The sequence below is a fragment of the Palaemon carinicauda genome, chromosome 3 (genome assembly GCF_036898095.1).
Source record: "Palaemon carinicauda isolate YSFRI2023 chromosome 3, ASM3689809v2, whole genome shotgun sequence".
NCBI lineage: Eukaryota > Metazoa > Arthropoda > Malacostraca > Decapoda > Palaemonidae > Palaemon > Palaemon carinicauda.
The window spans coordinates 61,682,786-61,704,252 of record NC_090727.1 but is presented as its reverse complement, the minus strand read 5'-3'; the positions used below and the strand labels follow the sequence as shown (position 1 = coordinate 61,704,252).

The following is a 21,467-nucleotide window of genomic DNA, read 5'->3' as shown; positions in this document are numbered from 1 at the left end:
GTTTATATGTGAAAGATTTGTGTTGATGTTGTTTTTCTTAAATTATTTTGTTTTAGTTGTTAATTACTTGTAGTTTCCTTATTTCCCTTCCTCACTGGGCTACTTTCCTTGTTGAAGCCCTCAGGCTTATAGACTTATAGCATTTTGCTTTTCCAACTAGGGTTGTAACTTAGCAAGTAATAAAAATAATAATAATAATAATAATAATAATAATAATAATAATAATAATAATAATAATAATAATAAAAAGAATGGAATTCACAAGTGATAATAATAATGCTATTTTGAATATTCTTTATTTTTTTTTTTGTCCTCAAAGACTCATTTAAAAACAGTTATAGTTACACAAAGACATTTCCTAATACTCATGAAAACTCCAAGGTCTTTGAGAACATTTTTATAAATCCTCATTAAATCCACATGGTATGTGGCTTCAAATAAGGTTGTCTCTCCTTATTAATGCATAAATGAAGATTAATTGGAAGCTTAAGTAAATTATGAAACAAATATAAGTCTGTTCAGTGGCATAGCTAAGAGTGGGGGACCTTTTTGAAAAGGCCCCCCTTGGCCTCCAAGAGAGGGGTCCCTCCAAAGCAGGGCCAGAAAAGAAAAGAATGAAAGTATACAATTACAATTACTATTCGGTAAGAGGGGGTAGGTTCTCTTTACTAAGTCAGCCCCCCAGGACCCCAAATTTCTAGCTACGCCACTATGTAACGAAAATGTAAATACAGAAATTGAATATGCATACATTAGAATAAAGTTTGTAAGGTTAAAGAAATAATTAAATAAAGATGCTTACAATGAAATGAAAACCATACAGGGTATTGAGATTTAGAAAGGCCACGTACATACCATTTTTTTCAGATTAAGACCAGTTATTCTAAGCTCTGGTCTCATTTTCAACATAAGGAAATGTTGTTTGGCTAAAAGTGAAGATATTTTATACAGAAAGAGCTTGTGGCAGAGGATTTACAGTGAATCATCAATATTTCTACAATTCACCACATCCACCATTCAACTTCTGAGTAGTTGGATCTCGATCATCATCTCTTTGAATCAGTGTAACCTTAATATACTGTATCTTTTTAATTACATGAAATTACCTAATAGATTTGTTATATTCTATTTACCTCCAAGAGAACAGCAGGGAATTTTTCACCGCTTCACTTTCCAACTAAATCATCATGATCTTTTACCAGGTGGAATAGACTTAGGAAAAAAATGAAAATTTTTCTTTTGCAAGTTAAATTCTAAGTTAGATTATTGTTAGGAACTTAATTCATATTATCTGTAGTCTTTTTCTCAGTTCGTGCCACTGAAAGGTCGTGACTTGCATATTGATTATGGCTTCCTTCCTGTGTTCATGGCATCCATGAAAACCACCAGGGAGGCAGAGGATCACCCTGCATTACCCCCATCCTCATGCCTGTCTCGGAATCACTGCTCCATAGATGACATTTTCGAAGTCATGGTTCTGTTGTGCTCTGGAAACATTGCCTGGCACCTGGACGTCTACGTAAATAGCCTCTGTCTTCATGTTTGATCCAGACTCTGAAACGGAATTATTATTGTTATTACCTCCGCCAGGAGGGTATGTTTTCGGTTCGGTTTGTTTGTTTCTCTGTTTGTCTGTCTGTCTGTGGACAACGTAGAGGCCACATTTCTACACGGAATCACTTCAAACTTGGCCAAGTAGTTCCCCAATGTGTATGGAAGAACTGATTAAATTTTGGTCAAGGTCACCCCAAGGTCAAGGTCACAGGGGTCACTGGTGTCACTATGACATAAGTGGCCATATCAAGAGACAGAAATAAAGCACTGACTTTTGCATAAGCCAACAGGGAAGTCCTAGTCCAGGCGCAACCCATGGGTGATGTTCAAATTTATAAAGGTCAAAGGTCAAGGTCATATTGGTGCATTATATCAATGTCATATTAAGTATCAGTGGCAAATGAACAAAGATCACTTGAAGGTCAAAAGTCAAGCAGGTCACTTGAAGGTCAAGGTCACGTGAAGGTCAAGGTCACGTGAAGGTCAAGGTCACCTGAAGGTCAAGGTCACGTGAAGGTCAAGTACATTTGAAGATCAAGGTCACTTGAAGCCAAGGTCATGTGAAGGTCAAGGTCACGTGAAGGTCAAGGTCACTTGAAGGTCACGTGAAGGTCAAGGTCATGTGAAGGTCGAAGTCACATCAATTCATGATTCTAGGACATATGGCGCTCTAGGTCACCTTGGCGGAGGTATGTCCTCTACGAGGACCATGTCCGCGTTCAGGACTTGCTCACTTGTTATTACTTGCTAAGCCACAAGCCTAGTTGGAAATGCAAGATGATATAGGCTCAGGGGCTCCAACAGGGAAAATGGCCCAGTGAGGAAAGGGAACAAGGAAAAATAGATTACTTTAGAAGAGTAACATTAAAATAAATATCTCATAATATATAAACTCTAAAAACTTTAACAAAACAAGAGGAAGGGAAATAAGAGAGAATATTGTACCAGATTGTACCCTCAAGCAAGAAAACTCTAACCCAAGACAATTGAGGACCATGGTACGGAGGCTATGGCACTACCTAAGACTAAAGATCAATGGTTTGATTTTGGAGTGTCCTCTTTCTAGAAGAGTTGCTTACCATAGCTAAAGAATCTCTTCTACCCTTCCCAAGAGGAAAGTAGAGACTGAACAATTTCAGTGGAGTAGTTAACCTGTTGGTTGAGAAAAATATATTGGTAATCTCAGTGTCCTCAGTGGAGTATGAGGACAGAGAAGAATAAGTAAAGAATATACCAGACTATTCGGTGTGTATATGTAGGCAAAGGGAAAGTGAACCTTAACCAAAGAGAAGGCTCCGATGTAGTACTGTTTTGCCAGTCAAAAGACTCCATAACTCTCTAACTGTAGTCTCAATAGGTGACTGGTGTACTCGTTCAGTGGCTACTTTTCACTCCGTAAAGGTACAAGAGACTCTCTAGCTAAGGTAAGCAGCTCTTCAAGGAGAGGGACACTCCAAAATATAACCATTGTTCTCTAGTTTTGTGTAGGGCCATTGCCTCTGTACCATGGTCTTCCACTGGCTTGGGTTAGAGATCTCTTGGTTGAGGGTACACTCAAGCACGGAATTTTAGAACGGATAATCGGTGGTTCCTAAAACAGGCAATGATGTCAGTACAAAGAATAACTTTTCTTAGTTAACTCGTTATACATTTCCGTAATAGAACCCTCTTCATCTTAGGGTAGTGAAGCATATGACTAGTTTTACTTGAACTAGAAATTCAGCTAATATTAGCCATTTATGTAATGTTAACCAGACTCTCCCTAAAAACGGTATACTCTTGGATCTATGTAGACAAAATTCATTTGGATTTTTCTCTTATTTCCAGCCCATATTAAATGGCATCTCCCTATAGTAAAGAGTTTCTATATATATATATATATATATATATATATATATATATATATATATATATATATATATATATATATATATATATATATACACACTCACATATATATAGATATATATATATATATATATATATATATATATATATATATATATATATATATATTTATATATATATATATATATATATATATATATATATATATATATATATATATATATATATATATATATATATAACGGATTTTGAGCGAAGCGAAAAATCTATTTTTGGGTGAGATGGCCATGTCGTCCTGATGGAAGTTCCTATAGGGTAGCTTCCTAGGGTATATTACAACTACGGCGATATTCCCAGAGAATTTACCTTAAGGTACCAGAATTCTATCTCCTGGAGCGAGTATCCCTCGTGAAAGGGATATCGCGACATATCAGAGGACGTATTCTAGACACGCCACATGGCAATCTACATCCTGGACAGAGATTTCGTCTCGTAGGAGGTGATTGGCGAGATACGAATTCGGGAAAGAAAAAGGGGAGCCGCTCCCAAGGCTTCCCTATCCCCCGATTCGTATGCGTGCCTGGCGCCAATCCTGGCGCCATCTGTATTCCTTGTAGCGTACACGAGGTGCTACAGATACTGTATGTAGGGAGGGGTCCTACAGCCCTTTCTTAGAAAGGCAAGGGCGGGTCCATCAGGACGACATGGCCATCTCACCCAAAAATAGATTTTTTGCTTCGCTCAAAATCCGTTTTTTGGGCTCAAGCCATGTCGTCCTGATGGAAGTGTACCAGAGCATTACTGTATCTGTGGATTCTCAGAACGTGCCGTACTCCCCGGAGGTAATTTTTTCCCGGTCGACTAGACCTAGAGACCTAAGATGTTACCGTTATACATCTTTTCAACTAACTATAAACTATGTTAGAGCTTCCTGCCCCCTACAGGGAAGAGTCCTACTAGACTCTGGAAAAGTCTCGAAGAGTACATATATCTATGTATGAATACCAGGCAAGCTAATATAGTGGTCTCGCCCTATATTAAGTAAAGCATAGTTTGTATAGAACCACTGCGTCAATATATATTGACCAGTAATCCGCACAATACTTGTATTGGACAAAGGTTTATATCCGCATAGGAAGAAACTAATAAAACCGCCCTCGTCCCTTTATGGGACGGAGTCCTCCCATTAGGGGACTACATAAACCAATGCAACATAGCTTGCATAACAGAACAATTCTATCAGAATTATCCCAGATAAGATACATAGAATTAAATGCTCAATTATACCAATAAATTGACACAGGTGAAAGAGACGCAAGGTTCTCAAGAACAAGTTTATTGACAGACAATAAACAGACAGGTTAACAACAAATATATATATATATATAAAAGAGGATAACCCAAAACTTTAAGCATAAGTATGATAGTAAACAGAACTTGTTTATCTGAAAGAAAAACCATTAAACGCCACTTTAATAAGATACCGAGGTATCAAGTCATAAAAGTCTGTATTACAAATCAATCACATTAGCGTTAGAAACGCTCGGCACACATGTCTGTACTTATGCTAGGTTCACCTTTGAAAGAAGGAACAGTCTATGTAGGCACTTGGTGCCCTCATTTAGTTTGTAGTACAGTATGTACCTACACACTCACCCTGGACTTAATCGTCCCAATTAAGACCACTGTTCCTCGCAGAGTTAAACAGTAGGGTTAACTACACGACCCACTGCTACCACAGATCTCTTAAGTTCCTCTACTTGCTTCGCATAGTGGCGAAAGAACACCCTGGAAGACTTCCAGCCCGTGTATGAACGGAGATGTTCAAAATCCATACAATTAAAGAAATTTAGGGATGAGGCAACTTTCCTCGGATCGTGACCTGCGGGTGTACTGTCAGGATCCGCTCTGCGAATAAAATATGTGATTTTCGCTCTGAGTTGATTCAGAGATAAATTGGAGCCTGATGTTTCTCCCCTGAATAGTTGACCACCCTTGAAGTCTGAAGTTCTACGAAGATAGACCTTTAGGCATTCTACTGGACATAGAGATGCATCTTCTTTCAGAGGGCAGATTCTCCAGGGACCCCACCTGTTGGTGGGTAACTCATTCTTGGCGAGAAACGTAGGATCCGGAAACAGGTTCAGATCCCCCCCATCCAGGAACTGAACACGACCTGCCTCTCTCGAGAAGGCTACGATCTCACTAACCCTGGCCCCGGACGCGAGTGCAAATAGGAAAATAACTTTTTGCGTCAAATCCTTTAACGCACATTCTTCATTGCTCAACAGGGAGGCGAAATGAAGAACTTTGTCTAAAGACCATGAGATGGGCTTTGGAGGTGCTGAAGGTCTGAGCCTAGCGCAGGCTTTCGGAACTTTATTAAAGATCTCGTTACCTAGGTCGATCTGGAAGGCAAATAAAATGGGTCTCATCAAAGCAGATTTACACACTGAAATCGTGTTAGCTGCCAACCCTTGGCCATGGAGGTGGATGAAGAAAGATAAGCAGAAGTCTGTTGAGATCTCCTGCGGATTCTTTGCCTTTACAAAGGCCACCCATTTTCTCCAAGATGACTCATATTGCCTTCTAGTCGATTTGCACTTATATTCCTCTAGGAAGTCTATGCTGGCTTTCGAAATCCCGAAACGCTTTCTCACCGCAAGGGCGAGAAAATCATGAGCTGCAGGGTCCGGGTTTTCTGTAATGAAGCGCAGACAGTCGACTTCTGGACTCGCTGGGTCAGAACTGGATGTGGTAGCGGCACAAACTTCATCTGTAGTTCCAACGCCAAGGGGAACCACATACTGTTCGGCCACTTGTGGGCCACTATTGCCGCTACCCCCTTGAAGGATCTCAGTTTGTTGAGGACCCTCAACAGAAGGTTGTGAGGAGGGAACAGATAAATCCTGGACCATCTGTTCCAGTCGAGGGACATCGCGTCCACTGCTTCCGCTAAGGGGTCCTCGTACGGGGACACGTACAGGGGCAACTTCTTGTTGTCTTTCGTCGCAAAGAGGTCTATCTGCAGTTCTGGGACTTGATTCAGAATGAAGGAGAATGATCCTGCGTCTAAGGACCATTCCGACTCTATCGGTGTGAACCTGGATAGAGCGTCCGCTGTCACATTGCGGACTCCTTGAAGGTGAACTGCCGACAGGTACCACTTCTTCTTTTCCGCCAATCGGAAAATGGCTAACATCACCTGGTTGAGAGGTGGTGACCTCGACCCTTGTCGATTCAAGCATCTCACAACCACCTCGCTGTCCATCACCAATCTTATGTGGATCGAGTGACGCGGGGAGACTTTCTTTAAGGTAAGGAGCACTGCCATAGCTTCTAGAAAGTTTATATGAAAGGTCCTGAATAGCTTGGACCAAGTCCCCTGGACTTTTTTCCGATGAGAATGACCTCCCCATCCCTCCTTTGAGGCGTCTGAGTGAATCGTCATCGACGGGGGAGGTGGCTGAAGAAGAACCGACTTCTTTAGATGTCTGGCTTGGGACCAAGGCCTGAGAAGAGTACGTAGCCGAGGCGGCACTGGTCTTCTCAGATCTCTTCGCGCGTTTGATGCATACCTTCTCCAAACTCCGGTTGCATCCTTTAGCTGTGCTCTTAGCACTGGGTCTGTCACTGAAGCAAACTGGAGAGAGCCTAGTACCCTCTCCTGTTTGCGTCTTGATATCCTTTCGGAATCTAGAAGTCTCTTGACAGAGCCCGCTATCTCCTTCCTTTTCTTCGTCGGGATGGAGAAACTGTGTGACAAAAGGTCCCAGTGGATTCCCAGCCACTGGAACTTTTGGGATGGAGAAAGTCGAGACTTTTTTCTGTTGATCTTGAAGCCTAGGTACTCTAGGAACTGGATCACCTGACTGGAAGCTTGCAAGCATTCGGTCTCGGATGCTGCCCACACCAGCCAGTCGTCCAGGTAGGCTACTACCTGAATTCCCTTTAGGCGTAATTGTTTGAGAGCTGCGCTTGCAAGCTTCGTGAAAATCCTTGGGGCTATGTTTAGCCCGAATGGCATGGCTCTGAAGGCGTATAGTCTCCGTTGTAGCCTGAACCCTAGGTAGGGGGAGAGTCGACGGCTGATTGGAATGTGCCAATAGGCGTCTGACAAGTCTATAGAGACTGAGTATGCCCTCTTGGGCAGTAAGGTCCTTATGTGTTGCAGTGTTAGCATCTTGAATTTGCAATTCACTATGAACTTGTTGAGTGGCGACAAGTCCAGAATGACTCTGAGCTTTTCCGAGTCTTTCTTGGGAACACAAAACAGCCTCCCTTGGAATTTGATGGACTTCACCTTTCGGATCACCTTTTTCTCCAACAGTTCTTGAACGTACTCCTCCAGAACGGGGGTGGAGTGTTGGAAAAACCGAAGGCACGGGGGTGGAGTGCTGTACCAGCTCCAGCCCAGTCCATTCTTGAGTAGGCTTTGGGCCCAGGGATCGAAGGTCCAGCGATCCCAAAATTTCATCAGTCTCCCTCCTACCGGTATCGTTTCACTTGGACTGCCGTCCTGAGGTCTTGCCTCCCTGACCACGACCACCTCTGAATCCCCTTCCCCTTGAGGGGCGCCTAGACGAGCCTCTGGCTGCTCCTCTAGGTTTTGCACGAAAGGAAGAAGACTGTCCTTCGAACGTTGGGGTGAATGTGGTTGACTGACCTGGCACAGCCTGGGGTACCCACTGAAAAGTAGTCGGGGTTTGTGCCACCATCTGGGGCACTGGAGGCAATGGCAATTGCAGTTGCTGTTGCTGTCTAAAAGGCTTGGCTGGCCGAGACGGTAGCCTAGTCCTCATATTCTTCCTCTTTGGTTGAGGACCCTCATCCGGGGAAGACTTTCTTTTGATAGCCAGGCCCCACTTCTGGAGAAGGTTTCTATTCTCCACGGCGGCCTTATCAACAACTTCTTTGACCACATCGGTAGGGAAAAGGTCTTTTCCCCAAATGTTGGAGGAGATTAACTTCCTTGGCTCGTGTCTCACCGTAGCCCCGGTGAACACGAACTCCCTGCAAGCTCTCCTTGCCTTGACGAAGCCATAAAGGTCCTTCGTCACTGTGGCTAGGTGAGACTTAGCCACTACCATGAACATTTCATGGACCTTGGGGTCACTTGCCATCGTCTCAAGAGTAGTCTGATGAGACATTGAGGCAGCCAGTCTTTCTTTTGTCTCGAACTCTCTTCGTAAAAGAGAGTCGGACAGCTTGGGGAGGTCCTCGCCGAATTGCCGTCCGGCAATATCAGCCTCCAACTTTCCCACTGAGAATGTCAGATGGACATCCTTCCAGTCTTTGTGGTCCATAGGCAGGGCCAGCGACAAGGGTTTACACTCCTCCAGGGAGGGGCAAGGCTTGCCGGCCTCGACTGCCTTTAGGACAGCCGCAAACCCTTTCTGTAGAAAGGGGAAGGCTCTAGCAGGAGAGGACACAAAAGAAGGGAGCTTCTTGCTCAATGCAGCTACCTTCGAGTTAGAGAAGCCCCTCTCTTTCATCGAGGATGAAAGTAGGGCTTGAGCCTTAGCGTGGTCCATAATTATGACCTCCTTCGGCTCTGTCTCCTCCCTTGAAGCTGGTTCTTTTCTCAGCCGGACATAGCAGTCCGGATATGATGCCTTGCTGGGCCAGAATTCCACCTCCTCTAGGGGAACTGAACCCAGCTTATCCGAGATGACGATCTTTCCAGTCGTCATCGGCATGTGCTCAGCATACCTCCATGGGTTAGCATCTGAGCATAAGGGAAGGTCTTTCACATTGAGCCTTTCCCGGGGCCCACGTGATTCTGCCAGGGACTGCATACGCAGTTCCATAGCAGCCGCCTTCTCCTGATTCTCCTTCTGCATTTGTTGGATCATTCCAACAATCGAAGAGAGGGCCTGTCCCAGTTCTACTGGGAGACCGGCCGATGTTGAGGGGATAGGCTCCGGAATCTGAACCGGAGTAGCCGACACCTCGTCGACCTCATCCTCTACGACATCCGGGGTTTGAACTTCATCCTGACCTTCTGCCAGGAGGTCTTGTTCCAAACGTTCGTCCAGGTCAGACATCCTGTCATCTAACTGGATGTCTTGCATCGCGACTGCGACTTCCACGTCCACCTGGACTTGATCTTGAGGGATCTCCTCTTGAGGCTGGGGAATCACTGCATCAGCTGATGCCTGGGGAAAAAGATACGCCCTCATCTTCTCACTTGGAAGATAAGGGCCAGAGGTGTTCTTCTTGAAGCCCCTTACCCAAGTACGAAGCTTCTCCCTTGCTATATCCCTTGATTCCGCCGTTCTAGGGGAATCAAAAGCCTCAGTAATCAGGTTAGTGCATACAGTACATACCTGAGGGTCCCAATACTGGAGATCATCCTTGGAGACAGCGCATGCTGCGTGTCTCCTACAACACTCATGTCCGCAGAGGTTCTTGCTGCGGACGTTGCAGAAAACATTTCCGCACTTCGGAGGGTCCTCCTGTAAAGAGAAGAAATTTCCATGAGTATCAAGTGAACTATGTATCACTGGATATGCATAGTATAGCATAACAATTCATAAAGGAAAGACACACACTTGTGTTTCCCTCACAACCCATTGTTGCAGCCTTCCAGATAATATAATCAAAATGGTTTATCTCTTCTAGAGTAACCAATGCAAGGTTTCCAGAGGAAACAGGTGGAGCTCACACCTAAGCAATGATTTTAAAATCCTGGATAATAGACAGGAAAGAACTCAGCTTCCTATCAGAGGGCAACAGCAAAGGGATGTGCAAGAAAACACAATAGTGTTAGAAGACACAGTGCTGTACCAAAACCCTTACCATAGTTTTCTTCTTACTGTATATGTTATACTGAAGAATACTAGTACAGTATAGGGGGATGTGTGCCGGCCTGCCTTTGCCGGCCGGCACACACCACAACTAGCTTTAAAGTATACTACTTAACAGCTTTAGGGCGGCAGCACTCTGGTTCAAATGCCTGTGCCGGTCGGCAGCAACTGCCGGCCGGTAACAGCCAATGTTGGCCGGCAATGGCTGCCGGCCAGCAACTACACAAGGTAGTACCCAGCTGCCGGCCACACTCTTGGTGACCGGCAGACAAGGGCTGACATAAGCCGGCCGGCTAAGGTACAAGACCGATGCCAGCCGGCAGCAAAAGAACCGGAGGACTACACCTGCCCGGCTGCCGGCCTCATAGGCCGGCAGCCGGGTCAGGTACAGCACTAGAAGAAAAATAGAATGGATGCCGGGATAAGAGTGTACACAACCTCCAAGCCCGGCAACCGAAAGAGTGCATATAAGGAAGGGGAGAAACTAATTCAGGCTTCCTGACCAATGCCGTCTGGCTCTGCCGGCAGGCATGGATGAGGGACCAAGAGAGGTCCGGGCAGCACTCGAAAACATAAGACCCTTGCCGGCCAGCAGCTCTGCCGGCCGGCAAGGGGCTAAGTCAATTCCACATCCTAACCTATACAAGGTCCAGATGTAGAACGACGTACAGTACAGTAATGGCTCGGCCATTACGAAGAAAGAGGGGGAAGGGACAAGAGGGTCCTGCCAACCTTGCTTTAGTGACAGATCACCCGCAGCCAAGAAACTTATCTTAGCCTAATGGAGATCTAAGGGGGAAGGCCAGCAATACTTGCCAGCTCCCAGAGCCCCAAAGCAAGGAAGGCGTTGCTACTCCCAAGGAAAGAACTTATCCTCCCCCGAGAACAGCAACAAAGACTAGTCTGGTAGATCACAAAAGAAGGAATCATATCCACAGAAACCTTCGGTAGTGACCTAAGGGAGCTAAGCTCCCTTTGTCTGTGTTAGGTCAGCGAGGGGGACTCAGCCCCAAGCCAGACAACACAGACTCAGACTAAAAATCTCTGTTGTTCTGTCCCTCTTGAACCATAACTACAGGAACAGGAAGGTACAGTAACACCCTAGTATAGTTTTATCGAAAATAAATTCGGAAAAAACCACTTAGGGATAAGCCCAAGGCTTAAACAGAGGGAAAGGGATTGCATACCTTCTCCGAAGAAAAGAAAGCAATCGGGGAGTATGATAAAGTATACTAAGGCTCCATAAGCAACTAGCCTAGGCACCAAGAGAATCGATTACCTAAATCACCGAAACTCACTCGTATACTATCTTGGAAATATTCCACACAGTCTAAAATGTATAAAATATAGCCTAAAGCTTCAATAAAATTTTAATTACACTCGGAAAAACCATAATCATGCATGAAGTACTAGGACCAAACGACTAGGCTACATGGCCTAGCGTAGGCCAGAATGGCGAATACTTCGCCAAATAATACTAAGCACGAAAGGAAATCCTATGTAATGCTAAATAGCTAAAATTTATTAAAGCAAAACAACCAGGAATGTCGCTCTGACTAACTAATTTATACCTAGCGAGCGACAGCGTCCAAGACGCCTCTGGTAGGCTACGGCTCTTGTATCAAAGATTAATCCTATTAATCACTCAAAATTTTACCAAGAGCCTACATTTATACATAAAAGACACTATACTCAACTTATCTGAGGCCGACGAAGACGGAGAAGCCATGAAAAGTAGAATAAATCCAAGATTTGCGAGAAAAACAGGAAAAAACACCGAGTTGTTAAGCTACGCAAAAAGGAATACAGATGGCGCCAGGATTGGCGCCAGGCACGCATACGAATCGGGGGATAGGGAAGCCTTGGGAGCGGCTCCCCTTTTTCTTTCCCGAATTCGTATCTCGCCAATCACCTCCTACGAGACGAAATCTCTGTCCAGGATGTAGATTGCCATGTGGCGTGTCTAGAATACGTCCTCTGATATGTCGCGATATCCCTTTCACGAGGGATACTCGCTCCAGGAGTTAGAATTCTGGTACCTTAAGGTAAATTCTCTGGGAATATCGCCGTAGTTGTAATATACCCTAGGAAGCTACCCTATAGGAACTTCCATCAGGACGACATGGCTTGAGCCCAAAAATATATATATACTGTATATATATTAGTACCCGTGTGGGAGGGTGTACCCAGGAAAATACACTCGGGAACCACACTCCCCCACAAATTGTCGAACTTGCGGGTTGTAGTTAGGAAAGGGGGAGGGGTGTGCATATAATAATGCATATCATGCTCATCTATCTAACTGTTTAGACATTATTTTCGATGCCTCAGGTATACTAGTTATATATATATATATATATATATATATATATATATATATATATATATATATATTGTATATTCAAATAAGCACCAAAAACCTTCTAATGTTGAAAGAACTCTTCCACGGGGCCCCAGACCCTATAGGGAGATTCATCTTAGTATTAGTACTGCCTTGTGATGTCAAGACAGAGTGAATATGATATTAAAAGGTAATTATGCCTTACTTATTTGAATAAATGAAAATCCTGAGTTAGGATCGAAATTATCATATATATATATATATATATATATATATATATATATATATATATATATATATATATATATATATTATATATATATATATATATATATATATATATATATATATATATATATATATATATATATATATATATATATATATATATATATATATATATATATATATACATACATATATATATTTGTGTGTGTGTGTGTATCAGATTACTCGAGTACCATATGGGGATGAGATCATAGTGAGTGGTAGATGGAGATGTTTTAGGTTGCTCTTCGCACTCCCCCAAGAGAGATTAGTTCAACAAATTCTAAACTGGGCTCCACAAGGCACTAGAAGAGTTGGAAGACCCAGGCCTACTTGGCTGAGGACTATGAAGCGTAAAGTATGAGATGATGAGCGGAGAAGTATTTGTTTTAAAAGCTCAACACAGAGGCGACAGGCGAAATCTAACCGAGGCCCTTTGCGTCAATAGGCGTAGGAGGAGATGATGATGATGATATTTATCATCATGAGCCGTTACTTGTCTACTGCAGAACAAAGGCTTCACACATGAAACTCCACTCCCGACTGTTTATTGTTCTTCTATGCCAGTCTATACGCGCAAATTTTCTTAGTTCTTCAATCCACCGTCTTCTCTTCCTTCCCCTGCTTCTTTTCGCAATTTCTAGGGACCCATTCTGTTATTCCTAACGTCATATCTATCATCTGTCATTCTTATTATATGTCCCGCCCATGTCCATTTTTTCCTTACACATTGTTAGAATATCCTCTCTTTTAGTTTGCTTTTTGAGGCGTCTTAGTGTTATTCCCATCGTTAATCCCTCCATAGGTGTTTGAGTTGTAACTAGCTTATGTTCTATATATACCTAATGTCCTTTGCCTGAACCAGAAATGTAACAAGCATCAATAGTAATTAGGATGTTTAACCTTTGCCCCTTACCTGGCTTGAACGATCTGCCATTTTCACATATTTATTATTATTATTATTATTTATGGCTAAGCTACAACCCTAGCTATAAGCCCAGGGGCTCTAACAGGGAAAATAGCCTATTGAGGAAAGGAAACAAGGTAAAATAAAATATTTCAAGAACAGTAACAACTTTAAAATAAATATCTCCTAGAAAAAAGAGATAAGATAGAGTAGTATGCCCAAGTGTACCCTCAAACAAGAGAACTCTAACCCAAGATAGTGGAAGACCATGGTACAGAGGCTATGGCACTACCCAAGACAAGAGAACAATGGCTTTTACATAAGCCCAATAAAAGAGAACATTGAACGGAATATAATTCCTGTGTCCACATAAGGTACAGCTGGACGCAGGAAAGCATGGCCCATCTCGCTCTGAGGGAGTTCACCCAGCCACGCCCTAAACTGTATGGTGAGTTTCTGTGTGCAGCCCTGCCCACCTTCCATATCTCCCTACAATAGCTGTTTGGTTACTAGCTGCGGAGTAAGGGGGTGATAAGGTGCACTTTCTCAGAGCTAGATGTACCAGGAATTTCTGTGTCCTACTATACATTTGATTAAGTATTAAGATGTTTTGGTTATAGATTACAATACCTGAAATTGTCTTTTTCATTTAAGCTGAAGACGAAGATTTACTTATTTGTTATTATTCTATTTCTATGCGATGTTCTACATTTCTTGGTGTTATACACCTCTTGTTATTCACATTATACATACATACATATACCAAGGCACTTCCCCCAATTTTGAGGGGTAGCCGACATCAACAAATGAAACAAAACAAAAAAGGGGACCTCTACTCTCTACGCTCCTCCCAGCCTAACAAGGGACTCAACCGAGTTCAGCTGGTACTGCTAGGGTGCCACAGCCCACCCTCCCACATTATCCACCACAGATGAAGCTTCATAATGCTGAATCCCCTACTGCTGCTACCTCCGCGGTCATCTAAGGCATCGGAGGAAGCAGCAGGGCCTACCGGAACTGCGCCACAATCGCTCGCCATTCATTCCTATTTCTGGCACGCTCTCTTTCCTCTCTCACATCTATCCTCCTATCACCCAGAGCTTCCTTCACTCCATCCATCCACCCAAACCTTGGCCTTCCTCTTGTACTTCTCCCATCAACTCTTGCATTCATCACCTTCTTTAGCAGACAGCCATTTTCCATTCTCTCAACATGGCCAAACCACCTCAACACATTCATATCCACTCTAGCTGCTAACTCATTTCTTACACCCGTTCTCACTCTCACCACTTCGTTCCTAACCCTATCTACTCGAGATACACCAGCCATACTCCTTAGACACTTCATCTCAAACACATTCAATTTCTGTTTCTCCATCACTTTCATTCTCCACAACTCCGATCCATACATCACAGTTGGTGCAATCACTTTCTCATATAGAACTCTCTTTACATTCATGCCCAACCCTCTATTTTTTACTACTCCCTTAACTGCCCCCAACACTTTGCAACCTTCATTCACTCTCTGACGTACATCTGCTTCCACTCCACCATTTGCTGCAACAACAGACCCCAAGTACGTAAACTGATCCACCTCCTCAAGTAACTCTCCATTCAACATGGCATTCAACCTTGCACCACCTTCCCTTCTCGTACATCTCATAACCCTACTCTTACCCACATTAACTCTCAACTTCCTTCTCTCACACACCCTTCCAAATTCTGTCACTAATCGGCCAAGCTTCTCTTCTGTGCCTGCAACCAGTACAGTATCATCCGCAAACAACAACTGATTTACCTCCCATTCATGGTCATTCTCATCTACCAGTTTTAATCCTCGTCCAAGCACTCGAGCATTCACCTCTCTCACCACTCCATCAACATACAAGTTAAACAACCACGGCGACATCACACATCCTGTGTAGATACATCCTGTATCTACATCCTGGGAGACATTGACATTCACATTATACTCCATATAAAATAGGTTTTACATCATGCAATTCCAATTTTTTTTTTTTTATATTTTATTGATGAGTGATCCCATATAATTGCTTTTTAGCGTTTGACTTAAACTTCTTCCAATTTAGATACAAATTTCAATTGTAAACGACCTCTACTCTCAAAGAATCATTTTGTTTTTATTCAAAGGTCGCTCATGAATTGCATAGGGAAGGAACAGCAATAATGTCCTAGTGACTGATCATATATACGTATGATCAATGCCCGAGTTAGGACCAGGGAGGGCCAGGCAATGGCTGTTGATGACTCAGCATGTAGACCTATTTACTCTCCCGAAACCCGCCTTCCTTCGCTCACAAGGATGGTGAGATTGCAGACACTACTAGAAACTATCGAGTTTGAGCGAGACCCAAATCCCGGTCCAGCATATCGCCAGACAGGGGCGTTTCCAATAGTTTACCAAAACCAGCATAAAATATTCAAGTGATAAATTTCATTTTAGGAAACAGATATCTATTCTGTCAGGTGCAGCATCCAAGACGGAATACTTGTCTTTTTCCATCACAGGGTTAAAGGTTTCAGAGTACCTGAGACAGATTATGGGACCATTAGAGAAACCCCTTTTTCAATAACAACATAACCTGATTTTAACGTGATAGTATGCAAAACGTTGTGCCTGATTTAAATCTTTAATATTTTGTGTATGAAATCTGGCAGTTATTTCGGCAGTAACTAGTTTTTTTAAAAATCAGGTTTCTCGTAGCATTGGGTTCTCAGCCACCGCTTGTGCCGTAGAATAAAAGGTGTAGTTGTTCCGATTGCGCTGCTTGTAAGTTTCTGTGCTTATGTGAATGACAGGAGTCTTTGTAGGAATATATCTATTGGCTGTATTATCTCTAATCTATGTTAAAGAATGTGTATATGATATGACAGAATTGTCTTTAATATAGGGTTAAACAAATCTTCAAGTTCAGCAAAGGAAACTGCGCTCTTTGAAACGGTGATAATCGTTAGTGTTAAAGAGAATAAGCCTTATTCACAGCAAATATTTACCATTAAGTGAAGCTCTTCTCCCTCGGATGATGTAAACAGCCATTCCTATGACGATAGCGACCAACAAACAACAGATACTTAGTAAAACCATTGATGTGAAGTTCAGAGCAGAGTTTCGGGTGCTGCTTTGAGTTGTTGTTGAACCAACAGAAAATTCAGCTGCAGGGTAAACTGGTGCTGGTAGATCTGCAATAGAGTTTTGTTAGATTAGCTTGGCTTAAACAACAATAAAATGCAGTAGTTTCTAGTCCACTGTAGGACAAAGGCCAGTTTTCATCATCACGCTAGCCAGTACGGATTGATGATGGCGGGAGATTTTTGTCTGATCGCTCACATTAACCCAACTTAATATTGGTGGCCTTGACTAGTACAGCTTTGCTGACCTTAGATATACTCAAACACTATCACCCCGTCAAGGTATCCCAACTGGTTAAACAGCACAGCTCAAATCAAATTGCAGAGCTAAGGAGATGGATGTTAATAAGAAAGTGAGCTGAGAAAGAATATGAAAAACACGAGATATTAGGATGAGACAGATGCATTTGCTCTGTTGTTAGTCCAAATGACTATACTTGACTCAACTTTACTTTAATGGCTGTTTTGCTGGTCATATCACACAAGGAAACCACATACACTACAGGAACTACAAGATCTGTCTGCCGTATACATTCTTAGGTATTTTGAGTATCACAAGCGTAGAAATAAAACTGAAATAATTTTTTAATTAACATTGGAATTTTATTAATTTCATGATACAGTATTAGAAATATATAGAAATTGAGGACTTTCCAAAAGATATTATAAAAGAAAATGGACTCACCACATTGATATATGTTGGCACAGAATCTCCAGTAGGTCTTTTTGGTGCTCTTGATTGTGATTTTTAAATCATTTGACATAAATACCACATATGTTCTGTTGCCTGGATTAATTATCACTGCCTTGGAAAGAAAAACTTTGAAAAGACATTGCATTGAAAATTTTCCACAACATTAGATATATTTGTTATATTAAGCTAACAATCATTCACCTGTTAGAAAGATCAATTGTAAACCAATTTCATTATAGTTTTACTTATCAGTTAATGACACATAGAAGAAGAAAATACTTAATGATGTAACTAACAGCAGTGTACAGAAATAGTTTTTTCCTTTGAGTGTTTGGTAGCTCAAAAGTGAGTATGAATATTTATTTGGAATATGAAAGAACAATTAAGAAAGAATTTTATTACCTTATCTACTTCGTTGCGAAGGCTCATGATTTGATAGGCGTGTATCTATTTATTTATGTTTGTATGTTTGTTTGTTTGTGATTGGCATAACTTAAAAACTATTTGACCGAATCTCATGAAATTTGGTAGGATGATTGGCCATGACAATTTAATTATATTCTGGAAGTTATTTGGTCCAAGTTCAAGGTCATGCATAGGTCAAAAACATATTTTATCCAATTTGCATGAAACCAGTGCCAAAATGTGCATAGGGCATTGTCCTGCTAGGGTATTGTCACTGTCCCTTGCCTCTGCCATTCTTAAATGACTTTTAAACCGTTAAGAGACCCTTTTTGACTGTGATTTTCAAATAAACTTACTTCTGTATTCATAGTTAACTTGAAAATTTTCTTTTTTGATTCAAAATGAAACAAATATTTAACTTTGAAAGCTAAAGAAAGTTTTCACAAAAGATTTGTTTTTTTAAAAGTAATCACCAATAAATTAGATTTTTTTTCCTATTTCTTGGTTGCATTATTATGGTTTTGTGGGGTCAGAGAATTCATTGAGTGATTGAAGACTTTTGATACTTACCAAAAAATTTCTATAAATTTCGATGATATTCCATGCATTTGATTCGCTTGAATTGTATATGTATTCAAATAGTCGCTGACGATTGTTTCGTGAATTCACGAATACTTGCATGATGATTTCGTTATTTATATCGCTGGTCCAAGAAGCTAGAAAAGTGTGGGAAGAAGCTGTAGCTATGAAGTTGACTGGATTATTCGCATCAGAGATGTAGAACTTGTCATCTGGAAGAGAGAATGAGTTTGGATATTGTGAAAGAATGCTTAAAGAAACCCGTGTTATAAGACATACTGTAATTTTAACTTGAATTTTAAAAAAGTTCCTCATTACTCTGTTAGGAACTAGTGAAAATAACTAGTCTTTAGGAGGTAATAAATTGTGAATTTAGTGAAGATTTTAAGACAGGATATCGCCATTCCAAACATCAATAGGTTAATTTGGTTCATGTACTAAAAAGTAGCTACTACGTAGTGTCCCCAAGTCTGAAGACAACGTCTGAAATATAAATATTTAATCATCATTATTTCGCCAGTGGTCTCTATTTTTGAGCTTTTAAATCAATACTTTTCCATTCAACAACTCCTACTTCACGCCAAACCTGTAGGCCTGGGTCTTCCAACTCTTCTAGTGCCTTGTGGAGCCTAGTTAAAAGATTTGTGAACTAATCTCTCTTGGGGAGTAGGAAGAACATGTCTCATATCATCTCCATCTACCCCTCACCATGATCTTATGCGCATATGGCACTCGAGTAATCTCTCTTATAGTTTCATCTAATAACGGGTTAAAAATTCCTTTTAATTTTTTGCCATATGTTTAATATGATAAAGAACGTTGAGCAAGCACTTTATTCCATATTTTCATGACGTCATGAAGGAATTCTTACTACTTGCTCTTAGCCTAAGTCCTTAGCAAAGGGCTGTGCATGAAGGATTCAGTCACTGGAGAGTGGGCTGCAGTGGTATTCATCTTTGGTAGTTACATATTTTAATTTTAATTGTTCATTACTTTTCAAAAGGTTTATATATTTCCTTATTTCCTTTCCTTGCTGGGCTATTTTTCCCTGTTGGTGCTCTGAGGACTGTCAGTATCCAGCTTTTCAAACTTTGGTTGTAGTTTAGCTAATAATATTATTAATAATAATAATAATAATAATAATAATATGCAACTGAGCTGCATTCACATTTCAAAGTCTATCGTTTGATTTGTTTAATTAGTTCCTGTGGTTAGTCGAATGAAAATTAATTTTAATTATTTCAATGATAATAATTTTAATGATTACAGTAATGATTTCGATAATAATAATAATTTTAATAAATTGATGTTAATCCCCTTGAAAAAAGGAATCATAACCTCCGTCGAAGAGGGGGAGACCTTGTGAGATCGGTCATGAAGCTTTGCTGGAAATCCTTCATGTGTTTCGAAATTCATATTATTTTTTTTTCTTATTTTAAAGAATCGTTTGCTTCCAAATTTCTAGCAAACTTTGATAGGCCACTTAGATTTTATTTTCATTTCAAGGCATTTATAAGACCCACATTTTTCTTTCTTACTAAAGTATATCATAAATTATTATTATTATTATTATTATTATTATTATTATTATTATTATTATTATTATTATTATTATTATTTTAATTATTATTAATATTATTATTATTATTATTATTATTATTGCTTGCTAAGCTACAACCCGTGTTAGAAAAGCAAGATGCTATAATCCCAAGGGCTCCAACTGGGAAAGTAGCCCAGTGAGGGAAGGAAATAAGGAAAATAAAAAGCAACAAGAAACTTAATGAAAAATAAAATAAAATATTTCAATAACATTAACAATATTAAAATATATCTTTCTTATATAAACTATAAAATCTTCAAAATAACAAGAGGAAGAAAAATATATAGAATAGTGTGCCCAAGTGTACCCTCAAGCAAGAGAACTCTCCCCCAAGACAGTGGAATACCATAGTACAGAGGCAATGGCACTACACAAGACTAGAGAACATTGGTTTGATTTTGGAGTGTCCTAGAAAGATCTGGTTACCATAGCTAAAAAGTCCCTTTTAACCTTAAAGCGAAGTGATTCTTACCTGCTTGAGCAGACGCAAAGGCCAAAATCAGTGCAAAAGGGAAGAGCAGTAGTTTCACCATAGTTGGTCGTTGGAATCCTGTCAAGAAATAGATCCCAGCTGGTCAAGCTCACATCTGAGTCGTCTGGAGAAATGAATTTATGGTTCCTCTTTGGCTCGTCACTGAAAAAAAAGTTTCACTTGATTTTTCTTTTCACTTAATCACTGCTGAAGAAGAGGCTTTGTCTTGTTGCGTCTCTGTAGGCTAGTAAAGAACTAGTAAAGAACAAATGGCGTCCTGGGATCAGAGGAAAATGTAAATGTCGTTCACATTTCCTACCGGATTTGTAAGATGATTAAACCTCTTCGTTTTAGCAACGGAAATGCAACCAGGGACACTCCAGTAGGCTTGATATGTGTTAGTTAGTAGTCAATTGAAAGGTTTATTGATAAATAAACCCAATTCACTATAATATATAAAGATAATTCATTATCAAGTGCTTTTGAACTAAACCACTCCCGGTTTCATTAACTGCTAATCTGTTTGTTACTTTGTGGATGAGATGACGTCTTGCTGATGACATTTGACATTTCAAAAAAGGATATTCTCTCTCTCTCTCTCTCTCTCTCTCTCTCTCTCTCTCTCTCTCTCTCTCTCTCTCTGCTTCTTTATGTCATCCTTATCTGTCAGCTATATTTCCTCCAGCAACGATTGCCCAATTTTAGTTAAGTTTAATTAATTTCATTTGTTTTTTATTATCTAATTGCCGGGTGGTCAAAACAGGTTAATGTTTATCTTTATTTCTATCGATCACAGGTTCGAGTCCCTGGCCGGGCTGGGCTAGTTATCATTAAAGGGAATT

The 21,467-nt window shown here is 40.9% G+C and overlaps 1 protein-coding gene across 1 annotated transcript; it reads right to left on the bottom strand.

The window, feature by feature from the left end:
• Positions 1 to 324: 324 nt before the first annotated feature.
• Positions 325 to 21,144, bottom strand: LOC137637516 (uncharacterized). The gene is made up of 5 exons (XM_068369688.1): positions 20,626 to 21,144; positions 18,545 to 18,765; positions 17,561 to 17,681; positions 16,741 to 16,926; positions 325 to 1,554 (listed from the first exon to the last, which is right to left on the bottom strand). Exons 1-5 carry the CDS (start codon positions 20,684 to 20,686, stop codon positions 1,424 to 1,426), a joined length of 720 nt encoding a protein of 239 aa, XP_068225789.1. The 5' UTR covers positions 20,687 to 21,144; the 3' UTR covers positions 325 to 1,423.
• Between the last annotated feature and the right edge of the window lie 323 nt (positions 21,145 to 21,467).